This window comes from Chiloscyllium punctatum, chromosome 2, assembly GCF_047496795.1.
Source record: "Chiloscyllium punctatum isolate Juve2018m chromosome 2, sChiPun1.3, whole genome shotgun sequence".
NCBI classification, from domain to species: domain Eukaryota; kingdom Metazoa; phylum Chordata; class Chondrichthyes; order Orectolobiformes; family Hemiscylliidae; genus Chiloscyllium; species Chiloscyllium punctatum.
Window position 1 is genome coordinate 140,360,359 of NC_092740.1, and position 20,230 is coordinate 140,380,588.

At 40.8% G+C, this 20,230-nt stretch overlaps 1 protein-coding gene across 1 annotated transcript in view; it reads left to right on the plus strand.

Annotated features, from left to right (window-relative positions):
* Positions 1-20,230, plus strand: part of LOC140492483 (paladin-like) — a 118,201-nt gene that overhangs the window by 81,538 nt on the left and 16,433 nt on the right. The window contains exon 18 of the mRNA XM_072591375.1: positions 14,331-14,486. Within this exon, the coding sequence (XP_072447476.1) occupies positions 14,331-14,486 (156 nt within the window). The remainder of the gene's footprint in view (positions 1-14,330; positions 14,487-20,230) is intronic.

Sequence of the window (20,230 nt, forward strand, 5' to 3'; positions counted from 1 at the left end):
ACATAGGATTGTATTGTGATCTTGTGTGACTCATGGAGCCATCAAAGATACTGAATGAAGGACAGAGGGGCCATTTTCTCCAGACATTGATTCATAACAATACCTGAAGTCAAGATAGACACCACCTTTAGCATGGAGACAGTATTTAGTCTTGCATGGGAAAAGGTTAGTTTTTCACATCAATTTCCAAAGTCCTACTGAAGGTTAAACTCTTTGAGAGGACAATACTTCTTCACAAACTTCTTTTTTTGGGTGGTTTGGAGCTTGTAGATATGTCATGGAAGAGCTTCTTTTGTGTAAGTCTGAAGGCTCAAAACGTGAGGTGGACTTGGGGCAAAAATGATGCCAGCCTTGACATTCTCACCTCTGACTGTTCAGTTGCCAATCCCCCCTCCAAAAGCTTGGGTACTAATCTAAACTGAAAGTGGACTGTGTGTTGCAAGTGCCACCTTTCACAATCACATTAAATTGAGTCAGCTATCCCAGATAGACAATAAGGATCTAATTGCACAATTCTTAGCAGAACAGGAAGCTTTCCTGGCATCTACCATGGCCAATATCCTTTCCTCAACAAATATCATTTGGTTATTATTTCATTGCTGTTTATGGCAAGTTGCTGATTGCAAATTGGCTGTGCTGTTTCCTATTTTACATGAGTTGCTATACTACAACATTTGCTTGAAAGAGCTTTTGGACACCCTGAGGTTGGGAAAGGTGCTACTTAGATTTAAGTTTGTGCCTTATTTATTTCTTCCAATTCTCATTGGAAATGTTTCAAAATCTTACCTGTGCGTCCACCATGAAGGAAGAAAGAGATGAAACAGTTTGAGGTATTGCTCACTGACCTTGCTATTATTTATGCCTATTAGATTCAAGTCTGATACTACATTTGTTTCTTCAGTTGTATGCATTAAGACAGAAGTAAATCTTCAGCAAAAAACAGATTACAAACCAATAAATGCAATACCGTCTGTTCTGATATAATGCACATTTCTTCACCACGAATTGGCTTAAATGTGATTGAAGAATTTAGATCATTATTTGTAATACATGAACTTTCCTTACTTGTATTGGCTAAAATGCAATTCCGGCCTCATTAGTTTAAATGGGGTGGCTATTGTGCACTTTTCTTATAATACAAGATTGCATGAAAATGGAACTATTGCATTATATCAGAATTATAGTGAACAGATTTAGATCCTTTGTTTTTTAGAATCATATAATCAGGGATGCAAACAATTGAATAAATTTACCTGAAATTCTTAAATACAAAAATCATGAAATTCAAATGTGTTCTATATTCTGTTCCGGCACTGTATAACATGAAATTCAAAGCCACTTTCCTGCCTGCTCCCACATCCTTTGATCCTCTGAGAGACCAAAAATCTGAGATATGTATCTCAGCAATACATATATTCAACAATAAAACATCCACAACTCTCTGGGGCAGAAAATTGCAAAGATTCATAACTATTTAAATAAGGGAATCTCAGTTCTAATTGATCCATCTCTTATTCTGAAATTGTGTCCTCTTGTACTAGACTCCCCATCCAGGAGGAATAACATCTTGCTATCTACCCTATCAAGCCTTCATGATCTTGAATGTTTCAATGAGATCAGTTCTCATTTTTCTAAACTTGAGAGAAAATGGACACAATTTGTTCAGCTCTAATCACAGGGCAACCCTTTCATCCCAGTGAAGGTTTGCTGCATTGCTTCTGAAGACTGCTTTATTCTTCCATTCCAATTCCCTTGCCATAAGGGACAACATGCTATTTTGTGAATTTTTATATGCAAATTTTTTTGCATTTCTTATATAGGTACATCAAAGTTTTCTATGCCTTCTAAAAAATATCCCGTTTTTACATTCATACTATAAAGCTAAAAGAACTCACATTTCACCACTTGGTTGCTCACTCAATTAATCAATCTAAATTTCTTATCAGCTTCTTTAATTCGTCCTCATAGCTTATATTCCCACCAAGCTTGTATCAACAGCAAACATTACTCTTTGACTCTTATCTCGGTCATTAATGTAGATTTTAAATAGCTAAGAATCCAGCAGCTGATCCTTGTAACAGTTACGTCCTTCCAACTTGAAAATGCCCTATTTAGCCCCATTTGTCCATTACCTCCACCCATGCTAATATATTACTTCCAACTCCAAAGCCTCTTATTTTGCATATTCCATTTTTGTGTCACACCCTATCAAGTATGTTTTGGCTATCTAAGCAAGCAGGATTTCTCTTTTAGCATAACTATCTTTAATTTTGTGTGGTCATATATTGCTTTCTGAAGTGCATTGTTAAAATAATAATAATAATAAATCTTAAAAACAACAGACTTCAGCACTTTCCTAATGACTGATGTCGGGACAGCTGGCTTGTCCATCTGCATTTTCGTGATCCATCCTTTCATGGATGGCGGTATTGGATTTGCCAATTTCCAAACTGTTGGGAACATTCTTGAATCTAGAGAATTTGGAAAACCATAGCCGGTACATTCACGTTTCAGCAGCTATTTTTTAGAGCAGTAGGATATAGACCATCAAGTCCTGGGGAGTTGTCAGAAAATATATAATCAATGTCTTGCCATTTCGTCATTCCTTATCATAATTCTTCCTGCAACCACTGCTAAGAGACACGTTAGCTGTTCTCTTTCTTTTATATACACGTACAAAATTTATTACACTCTGCTTTTATTATTCTATCTAGTTTTATTTTCATGTTATAGTTTTCTTTTTGTCAACACATTGATTTTCCATTGGTGGTTTCTAAAATATATGGCCTTATATCCAATCTTCAAACCTACCATTATTCTTTGAAATGTTAAATCTTTAATCACCTTACGAACCAGAAATGGATCTTTTCCGCTGAGCTTTTTTATATTTCAAAGGAACTTATTTTTGCTGACTATTTTGAATTTTTTTTAATGTTCCTAATATTTAATTACTGCCATCCCATTTAGGCTGAATACTCAATCCACCTTAGCTAGTTTCCCTTTCATTAACTATGCAATTGGCTTTCTTTAAATGTAAGATTCTTATTTATGATTGGTGAATGTTGGATTCAAAATTATTATGGTATTCAATTGTCTTGTAATCACTATTTATCCTACGCCAATTTTCTTTTGACTCAGATAGTCATTCAAAAGTTATTACCTCTCTGGTCTAGCTTTTTAATTTAGCCGTTGACTGCTAATACTCCCTGAGCAGAACCTCTTTCTTACCAAGCTGTTGGTACTACAACAACTGAATCCTTGCCCTCCCACCCAAAATTCTTTTGCAGCCTGGAGATGGTTTTAATCCTCATACTGAGGAGGAGACAGAGCCTTCTGGACTCACATTCAGCTGTAGAGTACTGTATCTAAACCCCTAAATCTAAAAACCCCTACAACCTCTTTCCCTTTAACATTCCATCAGCAGTTTGGTTCCCTGCATCATGGTGCTATGGTTAGTTTGTTTATCCATTCTGCAGCCCCTGCTCTTCTGCATTCAAGCTGCAAGCATCTCAACCCTGTTGGACAACTACAGGCTGGAAGCTTCATCCTTGCTAACTTCTGGATCCCCGTACCTGCCTCACTTGCAGTCACACCTTCATGTTCTTGACTTTGCATAAGTAAGAACAAGGGACATGCCTACTTCCTGGAACAATAGTGTCCTGGTAACTTTCCCCTTCCCTGATGCATCACAGTGCTCAAAGCTCTGACTACAATTCATCAACATTGAGCCAAATTTCCTTTAAATGCAGATGTGATTGCTGTGGATCATACTGCTGTCTAACAGCTCACACACGCTACATCTCCAATATGTCACTAGTTCGATTGTTTTTAATGTGTTTTATTTAGCTAATTAGATTTCAGATTTATATATATCACTGAACTGTTTGTTAGCTGTGCTTATATAAAGGAGTCCAACTGGTGAAGTTCTAGATGTAATTCAATACTTATATCTCCCAAAAATCAACTTAAACTATTACCCCCAGTTAAATGCATACAATTCAAAATTTGTTTTCACTGGAGCGTAGAAGGTTGAGAGGTGACCTTATACAGGTTTATAAAATAATGAGGAGAATAGATAAGGTGAACGGCAGGTAGGGAATTTCAAGACCAGGGAGCATATTTTTATGATGAGAGGAGAAAGACGTTAAAAAGACATAAGTGGCAATTTTTTATACAGAGAGTGGTTTGTGTGTGGAATGAACTTCCAGAGGAAGAGATGAATGTGTATAGATACAATGTTTAAAAGCCATTTGGATAAGTACATGAAGAAGAAATGTTGGAGGGATACAGGCCGGGCTCAGGCAGGTGGGACTAGTTTAGTTTGGGATTATGGTTGGCATGGACTGGTTGGACCGAAGGGTCTGTTTCCATGCTGTATGACTCTATGACCATGACTCAATCAATAACTTACCTGTCCACCTAATTACTGTATCATTAGCCACTGAAAGTTGAATAAATTATGTAAAGAAATTGCCCATTCCCTTTTCTATCTGCCCCAAGTTCCCAAGTTAACACAGACCTGGTCATCTCAACTGTGTAGTCCCACTCTCACTGTAAAAGAAGTCTAATTTTACAGAGATTATTATGGATTTTGAGTGAAATGTCTATTCATTTACTTGCATTAAAAAGAAACAAGTCATTGAGTGACACCATGTAACATTCCTGAAGAAGGGTAACTGGACTCAAAACATTATCTCTATTTTCTCTCCACTGGTGTTGGTGGACCTGCTGCATTTGTCCAGCAATTTCTGTTGTTGTGTGTCCCTGTCCACTGCTTAAAGTAAAGATGTGGTGTTTTGCTTTTACTTTAGAAAACCGGCAACTGTTTTTCTCAAGAAACAAATAAAAATGTACAGAGTGTGTAATGCAGCGAGTGAAAACGCTGGGAGTTTAAGGCTATAAATCTTAATCTTTTGCCTTCTTAAAAACCAAACAAACTCTAGGTAAGTGAAGGCCTGAGGAAAGTTAAAACGAGCTCTCCGAGTTGTGTAGCTGATAGAGACCAGCTGATTAAGTAAATTAAGTGAACTGGTTAAATCTAGTTCTTGAAGCAGGGCAGGCCTACAGTATAAAAGCATGGCCTTAAGTGCTCCTACATGGAGTGTGAGCTGTAGACTATTACTATAATCAAAACTCCTAAATTTACTCAAACTTCAGAAATATTTTTTAAAACTTTTGTCTCTTTACCACAATCGATTTGCTTTCAAGCAACAAAAGCAAATTGCACTTATAGATTATCACTTAATGATCAGTGGTGTTTCATAAGAACTTTCTCATGGAGGATTTGACAGGATTAAGATAAGGAGCTATTAGGACAAGTGTCCAAAAAATCTTACACAAAGTTCCTTGAAACAAGAGATATAAGTAAAGAGATGGAAATTGTGGGAAATTCATGGCCTAGGCAGCAACAGGGAGAAAGTGAGGACTGCAGATGCTGGAGATCAGAGCTGAAAAAAATGTGTTGCTGGAAAAGCGCTGCAGGTCAGGTAGCATCAAAGGAGCAGGAGAATCGACGTTTCGGGCATAAGCCCTTCTTCAGCAGCTAGGCAGCAACAGAACAATATGGGCAAAACATGGTGGTTTGAATTTAATGTGGGAACGCACAAAAGGAAAAATGGAAAAGTGAAACCTTTTCAAATGATGAAAGACACTGGTATGTTGATGTTTTTTGGGACTTGGGTGTCATTGAGCATGAAATACAAAAAGTTAACACACAAACATTTAAACAACTAAATTGTTTCATCATCGATATTGCAATGTGGCAGGAGGGTGAAAGTGAAGATGTCTTACTGCAGTTGTATAGAGTCTTAGTGATGCTACACAGTTTTGATTTCCTTACCTCAAGGAGAATTTACTTTCCTTCAGAGTATGCAATAAAGATCACTAAAGTGATTTCATGGAGAAATCTCCTAACAATCATGTTAGAGTAATCAACATACAAAAGGAAATGAGAGTTTTGCCAAATTATAGCAAGGAGATCAGGTAGGCCAAATGAGTCTGCAAGTGACTAATTCTGTCACTCCTAGATGTTATGTTTGCATGAACCATAATTTTACTTGAAGGTGCAGAACATGCAGTCCTAAGAAGACATGAATTAGGTAACAAAAGCAAGCCACTCCTGTAGTGATTGTAATGAGGTCAGCCAGGTGGACCTCATAAATATGAGTCCCTTGATTGAGGCTGTTAACCTGGTCTAATCAGGGAGCCCTGGCTGACAGATATAAACTGGAGTGTCAGAGATTCTGTTCACTCTGAGAGCTGGCTCTGAGGAAGCTTGGATCAGTGTCAAATACGGTACACATGTAAATAAAAGGTGATTTGGTGATGGGATACTGGCCTCTGTGGAGTTATTTCAACACCATCCTTCAGGCCTTCTCTTTCATTCAATAAGATTTTGGCTGATTTGGTTACTCCACATACCTCGAGAGTGTGGTGCAGGAAAAGCACAGCAGGTCAGGAAGGATGAAGGGCTTATGCCCAAAACATCACTTCTCCTGCTCCTCGAATGCTGCCTGACCTGCTGTGCTTTTTCAGCACCACACTCCCAACTCTGATCTCCAGCATCTGCAGTCCTCACTTTCTCCTCCTCCACATACCTCAACCGATGTAACCTGTTAACACCTTGCTTAATATGAAGTTATTATAAAAATATTTAAGGAATTCCTTTCCACTTCCCTTTGAGGAACTCTCAAAGACTCATGACCATCTGAGAAAAACATACGGTTGTCTCTAGCTTAAATGGGCAACCCTTTATTTTAAAACAGCAAACTCCTTAATCCAGATTCTCCTACCAGAGCAAACAACTCTTTTCCATATGCTTTCTCTCAAGACCCCTTTGGATCTTATCAATTTTAATCAAGTTGTTTCTTACTCTTTTTAACTCCAGCAGATATAAGGCTATCTTATTCAACATGTTCTCATAACAGAAACCACCTAATCCCAATATTAGTTGATTAAATTTCTCTGAATTGCTTCCAAGGCATTTACAGTATATTGTTTGTTAAATAAGGAGGACAATTCTGTATGCAATATTTCAGATGTGAGTCTCACCAATATTCTGTTGAGCTGAAGCATAACTTGACTACTTTTGTATTCAATTTCTTTTGTAATTCTATTAGCATTCCTACTTTTTGCTTTAACTGCGTACAAAACGTTTGTGACTCATGCATTGGGATATCCAGATCCCTTTGTACCTGACAGCTTTTTAATTCTTTACCAATTGCATAATATGCCTTTTTTTCATTCTTCCTGTAAAAATGTGCATCACATTTTTCCACATTATACTGTATTTTCTAAGTCTTTATGCACTCACTTAACCTCCCAATATTCCTTTGGAACCTCTGCATGTCTTCACAGCTAACTATTTGACTTACCTTTGTGCCCTCAGCAAATTTTCCAAACATATCATTAATACCTTCATCCAAGTAATTTACTTTAGTTGTAAATTTATCGAGTAGAAAATACTTGTTTTTGCTAATCTGTGTGAGTTAGCTAACCTCCTTTTTATGTTTATAATTACTAGCTACACACAACTATGAGCTTTTATTTTCAGCAATAAACTTTCTGGCACCTTATCAAATGCCTTCTGGCAATCTAAGTACAGTACTTTATATCCACCAGTTACTTTTTATCCTCAGCACATGTTAATTTCTCTTAAAGAACTCCAAAAATCACTTTGACATGTTTTCTCTTACATAAAACCATACTGACTGCTCCTGATTGCTTTGAACTTTTCTATGAGTCTTGCTATAATATCTTCAAAATGAGCTTCTAATATATTTCCCATGGCAGATGTTAAACTAACTGAGAGTAGTTTCTTACTTTCTGTTCTTCCTTCCTTTATGAATAAAAGAGCTCCATTTGTTATTTTCCTATGGAATGGAACCTGAATCCAAGACATTTTGTGAAATTAAAACCAGTGCATGAACTATCTCACTTGCCACTTCTTTAAGACCCTAAGATGAAGTCTGACAGACAACAGGGATTTGTCAGTCCTCCATTCCAACACATGGTCATAGAGATGTACAGCATGGAAACAGATCCTTTGGTCCAACTCTTCCGTGCCAACTAGGTATCCTAAGTTAATCTAGTCCCATTTACCAGCACTTGGCCCCCTATCTCTCTAGACCTTTCCTATTCATATACCCATCCAGATACCTTTTAAATGCTGTAATTGTACCAGCCTCCACCACTTCCTCTGGCAGCTCATTCCATACACGTACCACCCTCTGTGTATAAAAGAGACCTAAAGGGCAACTTTTTTATCTTTCCCCTCTCACCCTAAACTATGCCCTCTGGTTCTGGACTACCCGACTCCAGGGAAAAAACTTTGTCTATTTATCCTATCCATGCCCCTCATAATTTTGTAAACCTCTATAAGGTCACCCATCAGCCTCCGATACTTCAGGGAAAACAGTCCCAGCCTGTTCAGCCTCTCCCTATAGCTCAGATTCTCCAACCCTGGCAACATTCTTGTAAATCTTTTCTGAACCCTTTCAAGTTTCACAACATCTTTCTGATAGGAAGGAGACCAGAATTGCAGGCAATATTCCAACAGTGGCCTAACCAATGTCCTGTACAGCCGCAACATGACCTCCCAACTCCTGTACTCAATACTTTGTCCAATAATGGAAAGCATACCAAACGCCTTCTTCACTATCCTATCTACCTGCGACTCCACTTTCAAGGAGCTATGAACCTGCACTCCAAGGTAACTTTGTTCAGCAACACTCCTAGGACCTTACCATTAAGTGTATACATCCTGCTAAGATTTGCTTTCTCAAAATGCAGCACCTCACATTTATCTAAATTAAACTCCATCTGCGACTTCTCTGCCCATTGGCCCATCTGGTCAAGATCCTGTTGTAATCTGAGGTAACCCTCTTCGCTATCCACTAACTTCCAATTTTGGTGTCATCTGCAAATGTATTAACTGTACCTCTTATGCTCGCATCCAAATCATTTATATAAATGACAAAAAGTAGAGGACCCAGCACCGATCCTTGTGGCACTCCACTGGCCACAGGCCTCCAGTCTGAAAAACAACCCTTCACCACCACCCTCTGTCTTCTACCGTTGAGCCAGTTCTGTATTCAAATGGCTAGTTCTCCCTGTATTCCATGAGATCTAACCTTGTTAACCAGTCTCCCATGGGGAACCTTGTCGAATGCCTTATTGAAGTCCATATAGATCACATCTACCGCACTGCCCACATCAATCCTCTTTGTTACTTCCTCAAAAAACTCAATCAAATTTGTGAGACATGATTTCCCATGCACAAAGCCATGTTGACTATCCCTAATCAGTCCTTGCCTTTCTAAATACATATACATCCTGTCCCTCAGGATTCCATCCATCAACTTGCCCACCACCGACATCAGGCTCACTGGTCTACAGTTCCCTCGCTTGTCCTTACTACCCTTCTTAAACAGTGGCAGCACATTTGCGAACCTCCAGTCTTCCGGCACCTCACCTGTGACTATTGATGATACAAATATCTCAGCAAGAGGCCCAGCAATCACTTCTCAAGCTTCCCACAGAGTTCTAGGGTACACCTGATCAGGTTCTGGGGATTTATCCACCTTTATACATTTCAAGACATCCAGCACTTCCTCCTCTGTAATGTGGACATTTTGCAAGGTGTCACCATCTATTTCCCTACAGTCTATATCTTCCATATCCTTTTCCACAGTAAATACTGATGCAAAATACTTGTTTAGTATCACCCCCATTTTCTGTGGCTCCACACAAAGGCTGCTTTGCTGATCTTTGAGGGGCCCTATTTTCTCCCTAGTTACCCTTTTGTCCTTAAAGACTTGCCCACCATCGATGCCAGACTCACCAGTCTACAGTTCCTTAGCTTTTCTTTACCACCTTTCTTATATAGTGGCACCACTTTAGCCAACCTCCAGTCGTCTGGCACATCATTTGTGACTATCGAAGATACAATTATCTCAACAAGGGGCCCAGCAATCACTTCCCTAGCTTTCCACAGATATCTAGGGTACACCTGATCAGATCCTGGGTATTTATCCACCTTTATGTGTTTCAAGACATCCAGCAACTCCTCCTCTGTAATTTTTCAAGATTTCGCCAACTTGATCTGTGTTACTTCCTTAGAGTTTGTAATTTTCTTGAGTTCATCCCTCACTTGCATTTCTGATTTATAGCAACCTCAGCATGTTACTTAAACTCTCTATATTGAAGACTGAATTAGAAAATATCTTCAAATCATTTATCATTATTATTTCCATTAATAAATTCATGGACTAACTTTCTATTGTATCAATGCTTTGTTGATTCTATTTGTTATTATCACCTCATTATACTCCTAACTAGCTGTTTCTCATTCTCTAGTTCTTTCCTCCTTTTTATTTCTTTAATCAGTCTTAGCTGTTCTTCATATTCTGTCCAATCTTCAGACCTGCTACCAATCATTATGTAATCATAAGTCTATTAGTCAAGTTTGATAGCATCTTTAATTTCTTTTAGTGAATCACGAATGGTGAAATCCCTCCATTGAATATTTTTCATGGTGAAATAAGAGTCTGCCATTGCATTTGTCAACCTATCCCTTAACCTAATTGACCAGTTTACTTTAACTAGCTCTGCTTTTGTTCCCTTACAATTCATCTCAAAAGGAAGGGTAAAAAAAACAATATTACTTGAAGGAAACAAACATGCAGAATGCTATAACACAAAGGGGCTTTGTGGTACTTGTGTACAAAACACAGAAAGTTAATACACCGGTGCAGCAGAAAACCAGAGGGCTAATGCAATGTTGAATCTTATTTCAATTGGAGTTTCGGAGTAGGGACGTCTTCCTGTCAATGTACAAGGTGCCAATGAGAGCACATCTGGAATACTGTAAGCAGTTTTGGTCCCCTTATTTAAGGGAAGATGTTTCATTCAGAGAAGGTTCACTGGGATGACCCTTGGAATGGAGATTGTCTTATGAGCAAAGACTAAACAGGTTGGGATACTACTCACTAGAATTTCGAAGAGTGAGCTATCTCATTGAAACACATAGGGGTTTGACAGAACAGATCCTGAGAAGATGTTTCTCCTCATGGGAAAGCCTGGGACCAGAGGTCATAGTCTCAGAATAAAGGGGGTGTCAGTTCAGATGGAGGTGAGGAGGAATTTCTTCTCTCAGAGGTTCGAGATTCTTTGGAACTCCTTACTACGGAGGGCTGTGCAGGCAGAGTCCTTGGGTACATTTAAGTCTGAGGTCAATAGATTGTTGATCAATGGGGGAATCAAGGGTTACAGGGAAAAGGGCGGGAAAGTGATCATGAGGTGTATTGGATCAACCATTATCTAGCAATGGTGGAGCAGGCTTGTGGACTTGAATTACCCTCTACTGTTCCTATTTCTTATGGTCTTACTTATACTTAATCTTGGATCTACTCCATTCTCTTTCAAACTAAATGTAAAATTCAGTCATATAGTATTTGCTGCTACAATGGGGAGCATAGAGAAAGAATTGAATACATTTATTTCTGCAGATGCAGCATTCATTCCCTGCATCTGATTGGTGAGGCCGGCAGTTCCTCAGTATTGAGCTATGGCCCTATTTAAATGAATCCAATGCAGAGACAAAAGAAAAGTGGGTTACAAGTTTGGGCTACTGTTAGTATTAGCATGGCCCTCAGGCACGTTTGTTGGCTCGGCATGAACTGGATCGACCTATTTAAGTGCACACCTCGAGGAATGATGTTGTGAAACTTGAAAAGGTTCAGAAAAGATTTACAAGGATGTCGCCAGGGTTGGAGGATTTGTGCTATAGGGAGAGGCTGAACAGGCTGGGGCTATTTTCCCTGGAGCGTCGGAAGCTGAGGGTGACCTTACCGAGGCGTATAAAATCATGAGGGGCATGGATAGGGTAAATTGACATGGTCTTTCCTCTGGGGTGGGGAAATCCAGGACAGATTTAGGGTGAGAGGGGAAAGATTTAAAAGGGACCTAAGGGGCAACTTTTTCACGCAGAAGGTGATGCGTGTATGGAATGAGCTGCCAGAGGAAGTGGTGGGGACTGGTAGAATAAAAACATTTAACAAGCATCTAGGTGGGTAAATGAATAGGAAGGCTTTAGAGGGATATGGGCCAGGAGCTGGCAAATGGAACTAGAATAATTAGGGTGTCTGGTCGGCATGGACAGGTTGGACGGAAGTGTCTGTTCCCCTCTACATCCCTAAAGGCCTTCTGAAAATATATGTTCTGCCTCTTTTCTATTTTGATTTGCTCTTGCATTCCTTTCTTTTGATCTGGTCTGTTATTACTTTTTGCAACTTGCCTATAGAAAGACCATACTGACTGTTCTTGATTTCTCTGTGTATTTTTATATCTTAAATTATAAATTCTAATTATTTTTTTCTCCTCAACTGTATTCATGTTAGTCTAAGCTCCTTTCATTGAGCAGAAGTATAACACTTGCTATCTTCCAACATCCCAACACAACTTGGCTGTCTTAGGATTGATGAACTGTGGTCTGAGTCTCTGAGCCTATTGTTTCTACACTGACATCCTTCAGTGCATTCCATCAAGGTCATTCACCTTGAGTTTTTACAGTGCTTTTAAGGCCACACGGTGGTTCAGTGGTTAGCACTGCTGCCTCAGTGCCAGGGACCCAGATTTGATTCCACTCTTGGGAGACTTGTGGAGTTTGCATGTTCTCCCTGTGTCTGTGTAGATTTCTTCTGGGTGCTCCGGTTTCCTCCCACAGTCCAAAGATGTACAGGTTAGGTGGATTGGCCATGCTAAATTGCCATAGTGTGCAGGCTGGGTGGGTTGGTCATGGGAAATGCTGGGTTTCAGGGATGGGTGGGAGGCTCTTTGAAGGGTCGGTATAGACTCGATAGGCTGAATGGCCTGTTTCCACACTGTAGAGTTTCTATGAACCTAGGAAGTGCTGGATGAAAAATAAATGTCCATCTGGTAGTCATATGATACAATGATCATGAAACAGGGGATTGATTAAACAAATTCATATTATTACTTTAATGGAGTTTATCAATTTGAAGATATTGTTAAAGGTGGTTTCAAACTCCTCAATATGAGCATGGTTTCCCAGTGTTCAATCTGTATGAAAATCATGAAAAAAACATACAGCAATTTTCATTAACAAAAGGATTTGGAAGGAAAAGTGAAAAACGTTTAAAAGTAACAAAGGAATACAAAACAAATGATTATCAGCTGCCAGGTAAGGAGAAGAAATAGCTATATTAATCATTCACAGATCTCAGTTAACAATGATTGCCTTTGCACCACTCCAAATGGAAAGGGTTACTATTAGATTGGAGCTTTAAATTTCATATCATAATCGAGCAAAAAGTAAATGGAATAAGTGCCTCCCGCGTTATCTGCAGAGGTTTATTTTTATAATGTATTTGTGTGAAGGGATTGCAATTATTTATCTACTTGTTATGTGAAAAAAAAATCAAGATACATCAATTAATCAGAGGATACTTGCATTCCGAACAGGTCTCTTTTTCAGCAGGATTCACTTTGTAAACTGCTCCTATCCTTGTGAATTGAAAAATGATGTCACTCATACGTTCAGGCATTGAGTTTTACACGGAGATTGTGGCTGAAAAGTCCGGTGTGAACCTAGCCCTGCTGGCCCAGGAAGCTACACAAAGTCTTCGCTGTTCTTATGAAGCGAAATTCGGCTGCAGTTGTACTTCTGCCCCGATGTGAAACGATGTCCCACCTCCCAGAGCTGCCCAGCCAATCAGATGACCCTGATGACCAGCAACTCTCCAATCCTAAGCAGTCTCAAGGGAGAGGTAGTCATAGCTGAGACTGCAACTCCTGTCTGAACAAGAACAGCAAAGAAGTTGGAGTACACAGTAAGATGGAGTGACCTGTTGCTGGGGTCATGCTCAAATCGGGGCACTGGATGCCAAAGCTGGAGGCAATAACCACCTACCTCCCTGAGCCCCTGAAGCCACATTACCAGGGTATACCATTTGGTGGTGTGTAAACCCCTCAACAGTAGTGAGAGGGGACCATAAAATGGCCATCAGTTGGCCACAAAGAGCCTCAAACTCCATTACTGGTAAGCTACCAGATGAAGCTCTGCTTTCCTACCTGATTATATAACTGCTCCTCCCCTGCTATCCCACGCAGGAATTGATAACTTTCTGGCTTTTAAGTAGACATCATACTTTCTCCCAAACCCCAGCACTGTCAGACAGTATTATAACTTTCAAATCCACATGATCAACTGAGGATGTTCTGGTATTAGTACAAATGGTACAAAGTTGATTCTACAATTATAAATCAGAAACTTTATATTTTCAAAACATTGTTTGTTTTCTTTATTTCAGTCAAAAAGGGCAAAGGACAAAGATAGTGCTTCAAGCTTACATTTGCGTAGTCTACAGTACCTGGAGAGGTATTTTTATCTCATTCTTTTTGACACCTATCTGCACCTGGAGAAACCAGGAAAATGGGAAAGATCCTTTAAGGAATGGATGGATGAGGTATGAGATCCAAGTGTAACATTGTTTGATTTCTATTTACTCAGCACACTTTTCTTCTTGTTTTGATTATTGTGATTGGTGTTGTGATTGTTTGAAATGCGGCATTCTTGCATTTGTCCTGTTGCAAAATTAAAAGCTTCTGCAACAGATCTCTAATTCAGCAAGATTCACATTCTAAGCTACTCCTATCCTTGTGAACTGAAAAATGATGTCAAATGCAAAGTGGCCATTGTGGTCTGTGCCCATTTACGCAACTGATTCTCACCTGAAATTTTCAAATGATCTTTTATTCCTTTTCAGGATGTGGGCATTGCCTCGCATTTATTGACCATCCAGAATGTCGCCATTTATTGAAAAGGTGGTGGAGTTTCCTTTTGAACAACTGCAATGTAATTCCCTCAGCCAATCAATAAGGGAATTATTCATCACTAATGTGAAACTGAAGTCACATATAGGCCAGACTGAGCAAGGAGGTGGGAATTATGGGCGGCACGGTTAGCACTGCTGCCTCACAGTGCCAGAGACCCGGGTTCGATTCCCACCTCGGGCAACTGTCTGTGTGGAGTTTGCACATTCTCCCCGTGTCAGCGTGGGTTTCCTCCCATAATCCCAAGATGTGCAGGTCAGGTGAATTGTCCATGCTAAATTGCCCATAGTGACAGAGGTAAATATAGGGTAGGGGAATGCGTATGGGGGGGTTACTCTTTGGAGGGTCGATGTGGACTTGTTGGGCCGCGGGCCTGTTTCCATACTGTAGGGAATCTAATCTAATCTAATTCCGGAGAAGAGTCGCTTTGGACTTGAAATGTGAACTCTATAGCTCGCTCCATAGATGGGGTTTCTCTATCAGTTTGTGTTTCTGTTTAAGGAGGTATGGCTGATGAGTGGGAAAGTTGACGTGTGGGGTGAGCAGTTGGTTTTGGGTGAGTGTTGATGATGTAGATGTGATTGACTGGAGGTAGATATCAATTAGGCTATTGGTGAATTATTTGCATTCACTGGAGCTTTGGACTGAACTCCCCAGCTTCTAAATGACATGGGCAATGATGAGTCAGTTTGGGAAAATGTGGAAAGGTTGGAAAAATTAGATTCTTAACGTCGATTTAAAAAAAACACAATTTTGAAACTAGCTTTTGAACCGCGAAATGAAAATCCCACTAGTGACTGGTGGGAAGTGAATTAGCATGCATTATCATGTCATTAATATCTAATCTTACTTCACTTGTGTGCTGTTTATTATTCTTCAATGCATTGAAGAACAAAACTAGACATCAATAATTCCCAACACGGGAGTCAGAGCAGTTACCCAGCAGCCTCAGCTTGCCACTTGCTCCTCTGGGTCTTTGTCTTGACAGGAGTCCCTAACCTTGGGTTAAGGTCCTTGGCAGTGACTGTCAGTACCCCTCATCCATGAATATTGGCATCAGACAAACACTAGCCTCACAACATTGTCATGACGCACATTGAATGCTGTTCTCCACATCGACAGTGCACAGGCATCTTTCATTGTGATCAAGCTAAGAGACCACTAAGTGCACAGGGACAAGTACCTACCTCATGATTTGAACCAGGGTGCATCTCAGGGATGCTTACTTAATGCACACTCACTTTGTGCCTACCTGGATGCTCACTGCATCTCTGGCATGCATTGCCCTCATCTGCTTTGCTGCCTCATATGGGACTTAAAAGCTCACAATAATTCTGTATTGCCTTGCTGTTTAGTGCTGATACAATGCTAAGCAGCTTGTCATGGCTGTCAGTAGTCATCAGTCAGGGAGATTAACATGTTGCTATACAGAACCAAGTTATGCCAACTACAACATGTGCCAACAGCTTACATAGAAAACACTCTGAATATTCTTCGAGCAAATAGCCCTGTCTCAAAGTCTAAAATGAGTGGTTTTCATTCAAGTTGAAAGGAACCGTCATCAGTTGGAGGTGTGGGAGGGTGGGGTTCAGCCACAGTCAGTCAAAAGCAGCGCCTGGTCTCAGTTCAGGGGCTTCCACATGCTCGGGGTGATCAGAGTCAGGAGTTCTGTATCACTGTCATCTGCAAATTATGCCATGGCCAACCTTGAAGGTGCATTTCAATCAGTTGAGAGCTCTGTGGTAAGCCAATAAGGAAGCTGCACAGGGATTAGCCAGGGGTCCACCCACTCATCAGGCAGGGCCATCCATCCAGTTTTGTCAGGAGGTGGGCCACAGTCAGATCTAGGAGGTCTTCTCAATGATATGCAGGGGTCACTGCTGTGGTAGGAAAGCTGGAGAAGTCCATTTTGGAGATTGAAGGCAACATACTGGGATGCAGAGGCAACAATAATAGTGAAGGGAGACAACACAATATGTAAGGGTGGGAGATAATAGTGCAGAGGAAGGTGTGTATTACAGCAATGTACTATTGAGTTTATTGATGACTATAACTACTTTGATAGTGCAGCACAATGATTGACAAGGTTAAGGGGCTTGGGTGACGGGGTATTGCTGGGAGATGAAGACACAAAGGAAAGAATTGGGCACGATTGTGTGGAAGCTCAGTACTAATAGGGTCCACCTGGAGAACAACGATGAAAGGAACATAGAGATTCAGGGGCATGGAGGAGGGCTTGGGTGGGATGGCGGCAGTGGGGGTGCAGTTTAATTCCCAGATTGAGCATGTGACTCACTCTGTCAGGCAAACTTTCTATCCACATTTCCATTGTAAGTGCACAATGGATATGGAAAAGGCTGTGAAGGCACTCAGAATGGAGTGACTGGGACTTTTTTTTTCCCTATTTGAACACATGGGCAGTACATGCGAGCACCCTTCAAAAGACAAATATAATAATTAAGTACTTCCACAGTATGGATTGAAGGTATCTGTAATCAAAGCATCCTGCATGTGAAATGCATGCAACATCCAAACTAGAGGGAAAACAGATCCGAGTAAGGAGCAATCTTGACCATCTCATTGGTCATTATGAATTGATCACAGTCATCTCCATATCTTGTATCTTTGGGAGACTGTCTGTGTGGAGTTTACACATTCTCCCTGTGTTTGCGTGGGTTTCCTCCAGGTATCCCATTCTCCTTCCACGGTCCAAAGGTGAATTGGCCATGCTAAATTGCCCATAATGTCCTAGGATGCGTAGGCTAGGTGGATTAGCCATGGGAAATGCAGGGTTACAGGGATAGGGTAGGAAGGTGGGTCTGGGTATGATGCTTTTCGGAGGTTTGATAGGGACTCAATGGGACTGAATGGCCTGCTTCCACATTATAGGGATTCTTTGATTCTGTGAAGCAGAAGTAATCACTAGGTCACTTGAAAAGTTTCACCTGTGGGCCACAGTTCACAAATACATTCTAAGATCTCATTGGCTACAAAAGGGCATCTGATTTCCTCTATTTTGAACTGCAAGTATTTGACAAAATATGTGCAATGCTGCAATTCTTGGGTGATGTTGGATCGGAGGTGGGGAGACAAGTTTTCAGTAATCTCCCTGCAATTTTTGTAATTTTCTGCTACATTTGCACAGCACGGCTTGTGTTGCAACTATTGAGATAAGTTCCATCTATCAGAGTTCCAGATCCAGGTATAGGCATTCTATGGCCTTCTTGTTTGAGTCCCCTATGGACCAAATATGACAGATTTAGCAAAACTGTCATTTGCTTGTAATACAAATGATGACTGCTCACATTACGTGTTCAGTTTCTTATATTCCTAACATTGGCTCATTGGAACTGTGACCAATGGATGCAGACCGCAAGGGTTGAGGATTCAGAACTGGAGGAGGATGGAATATTTCAGAAACCCAGAACCAACAGCAAGTTCCAGCAGCTGCCGAACAGCCTCCACATGAAACAATTGTAGCTGAAGGGACCTTTAGGATGTGGAAAACATGCAGCGGACTCATTACCTATTATCTTCAATGCCATTTCTTCCGATGAGTGAGGTGCAGTGCTGTCACAGACAGGGTGTCCCAGAACACCGTCAGAGGACTATTTCAACTGCTGAAACAAGACCTCTGAGCATGACTTGAAATAGTGATTGACCATCCTGAGCCAGTAGTTGCTATGGTAATAGCTGCTCCAGATTTCTGTGCAACTGGCTACTCCCAAGTATCCACTGTGGAGCTGAATGGAATTTCTCAATCTTCAACCCACAAATGTATTAGGCTGTTACTGATGCAATCTTTTGTAAGGTCACATAATTTCATCTCAATTCCCCGTGACAAGCATTTTTTAAGATAATCAAGTGGGTGACTCGACAAGATGGCGGTGATTCTGTAGAACTGTCATGGATGGCTCTGCCTAACAACCAAGGCATATTGGTGTTTTTTTGCCATCACTGGCCAACTTATGTGGAGGAATTATTAGTTTAAAACCTTACAGAACACATATTCGTTAATTTTTGGGAATGGGTTGGATGCCAAAAGGAACGAGCAAACAGCAGCAGGGAGGACACTCCCCTGAAGCACCGGGCATGTCAGAGACTGCAACAGCAGCCTCTCCCGAACCCCCTGGGGACCTGAAGGGCTCACACGAATTGGCGACGGCGATGGTGAGACTTACCGCGAAGGTTGAGACTGTGATCGAGGAGATCCGTGCCCAGGTCCAACCCATCAGGTCCATGCTGCAGAAGCATGAACGTGAGCTCCAGGGCCTGAGAGAGTGGTTGGAGGAGGTGGAAGGTCGTACCTCGGCCTCAGAAGTGGCGATTGAGTCCTCATCCGAATGGACCCAGGTACTGGAGCAGGAAGTGTGGGCCTTGCGAGATCAGGCTGACACCCTTGAAAATTGAGGTCGGAGGACGAATCTTCAGATTGTCGGGTTCCTGAAGGGTGAAGAAGATGGGCAGCCATTCAGGTTTTTGAACACTGACTGCCGCAGTTCCTGGGCCTTCAAATTGAGTCCAGCTGGCTACAGATCAAAAGAGCCTATAGGGTCACAGTGCACAGGACCGGGCCGGTACAGCACCCCACCAGGTCCTAGTGCACTTCCTCACATACAGGGACAAATAGTGAGTGATAGAAGTTTCCAGATTATTGGGGAAAGATCCACAGGCACTGCTGCGCAAGGGGTCAAAAATCATGTTTCTCCAGGATTTCTCGGCTGCTATAATTCAAAAGAGGAAGTCCTTTGATGAAGGTAAAAAGAGGCTGAGGAACCTGGGTATCCAGTCCTCATGAGATACCCCGCAGTGCTCCATTTCAGCTATGAGAACTCAATTTGTATGTTTGACTCGGTGGATAAAGCCAAGAACTTTGTAGACACTTTAAAATCGAACGATTGGTCTGAAGAATACGGTTAATGTTTGTCCTCTCTTCCTTCTTTCCCTGCGTTTTCCCTTTGTCCCGACTTTTTTTTCTTTCTCTTTCCCTAATAATTTTTTAAAAATCTTGGAATATGTTGTTCCTACTATATTTTTATAACTGGATTTATCATGGGAAATTTTGTGGGTGTCCTCTGTTGTTTCTTTTTTTGTTCGCTTTCTCTTTTAGTTACACGTAGGGGTGACATGGAGTCAGGAATGGGCGGAGTGCTTATTCTGACTTTGTCTTCTTTTACTAACTTAAAGATCATCTCCTTGTTTATTTACTGTTTTTTGCCGAACGCTGGGGCACAGTCGGGGCCTGAAGGAGCTGTGAAGGAGGGGATAGGTAGGATGAGTGCCCCCTATGGGCAGAGGGGAGAGTCTCCCATTCAAGATTTTATAGTTGGTTTTCATTGTAGTTTTTTGGTAGCAATAATTGTTTGTAGTTATGATA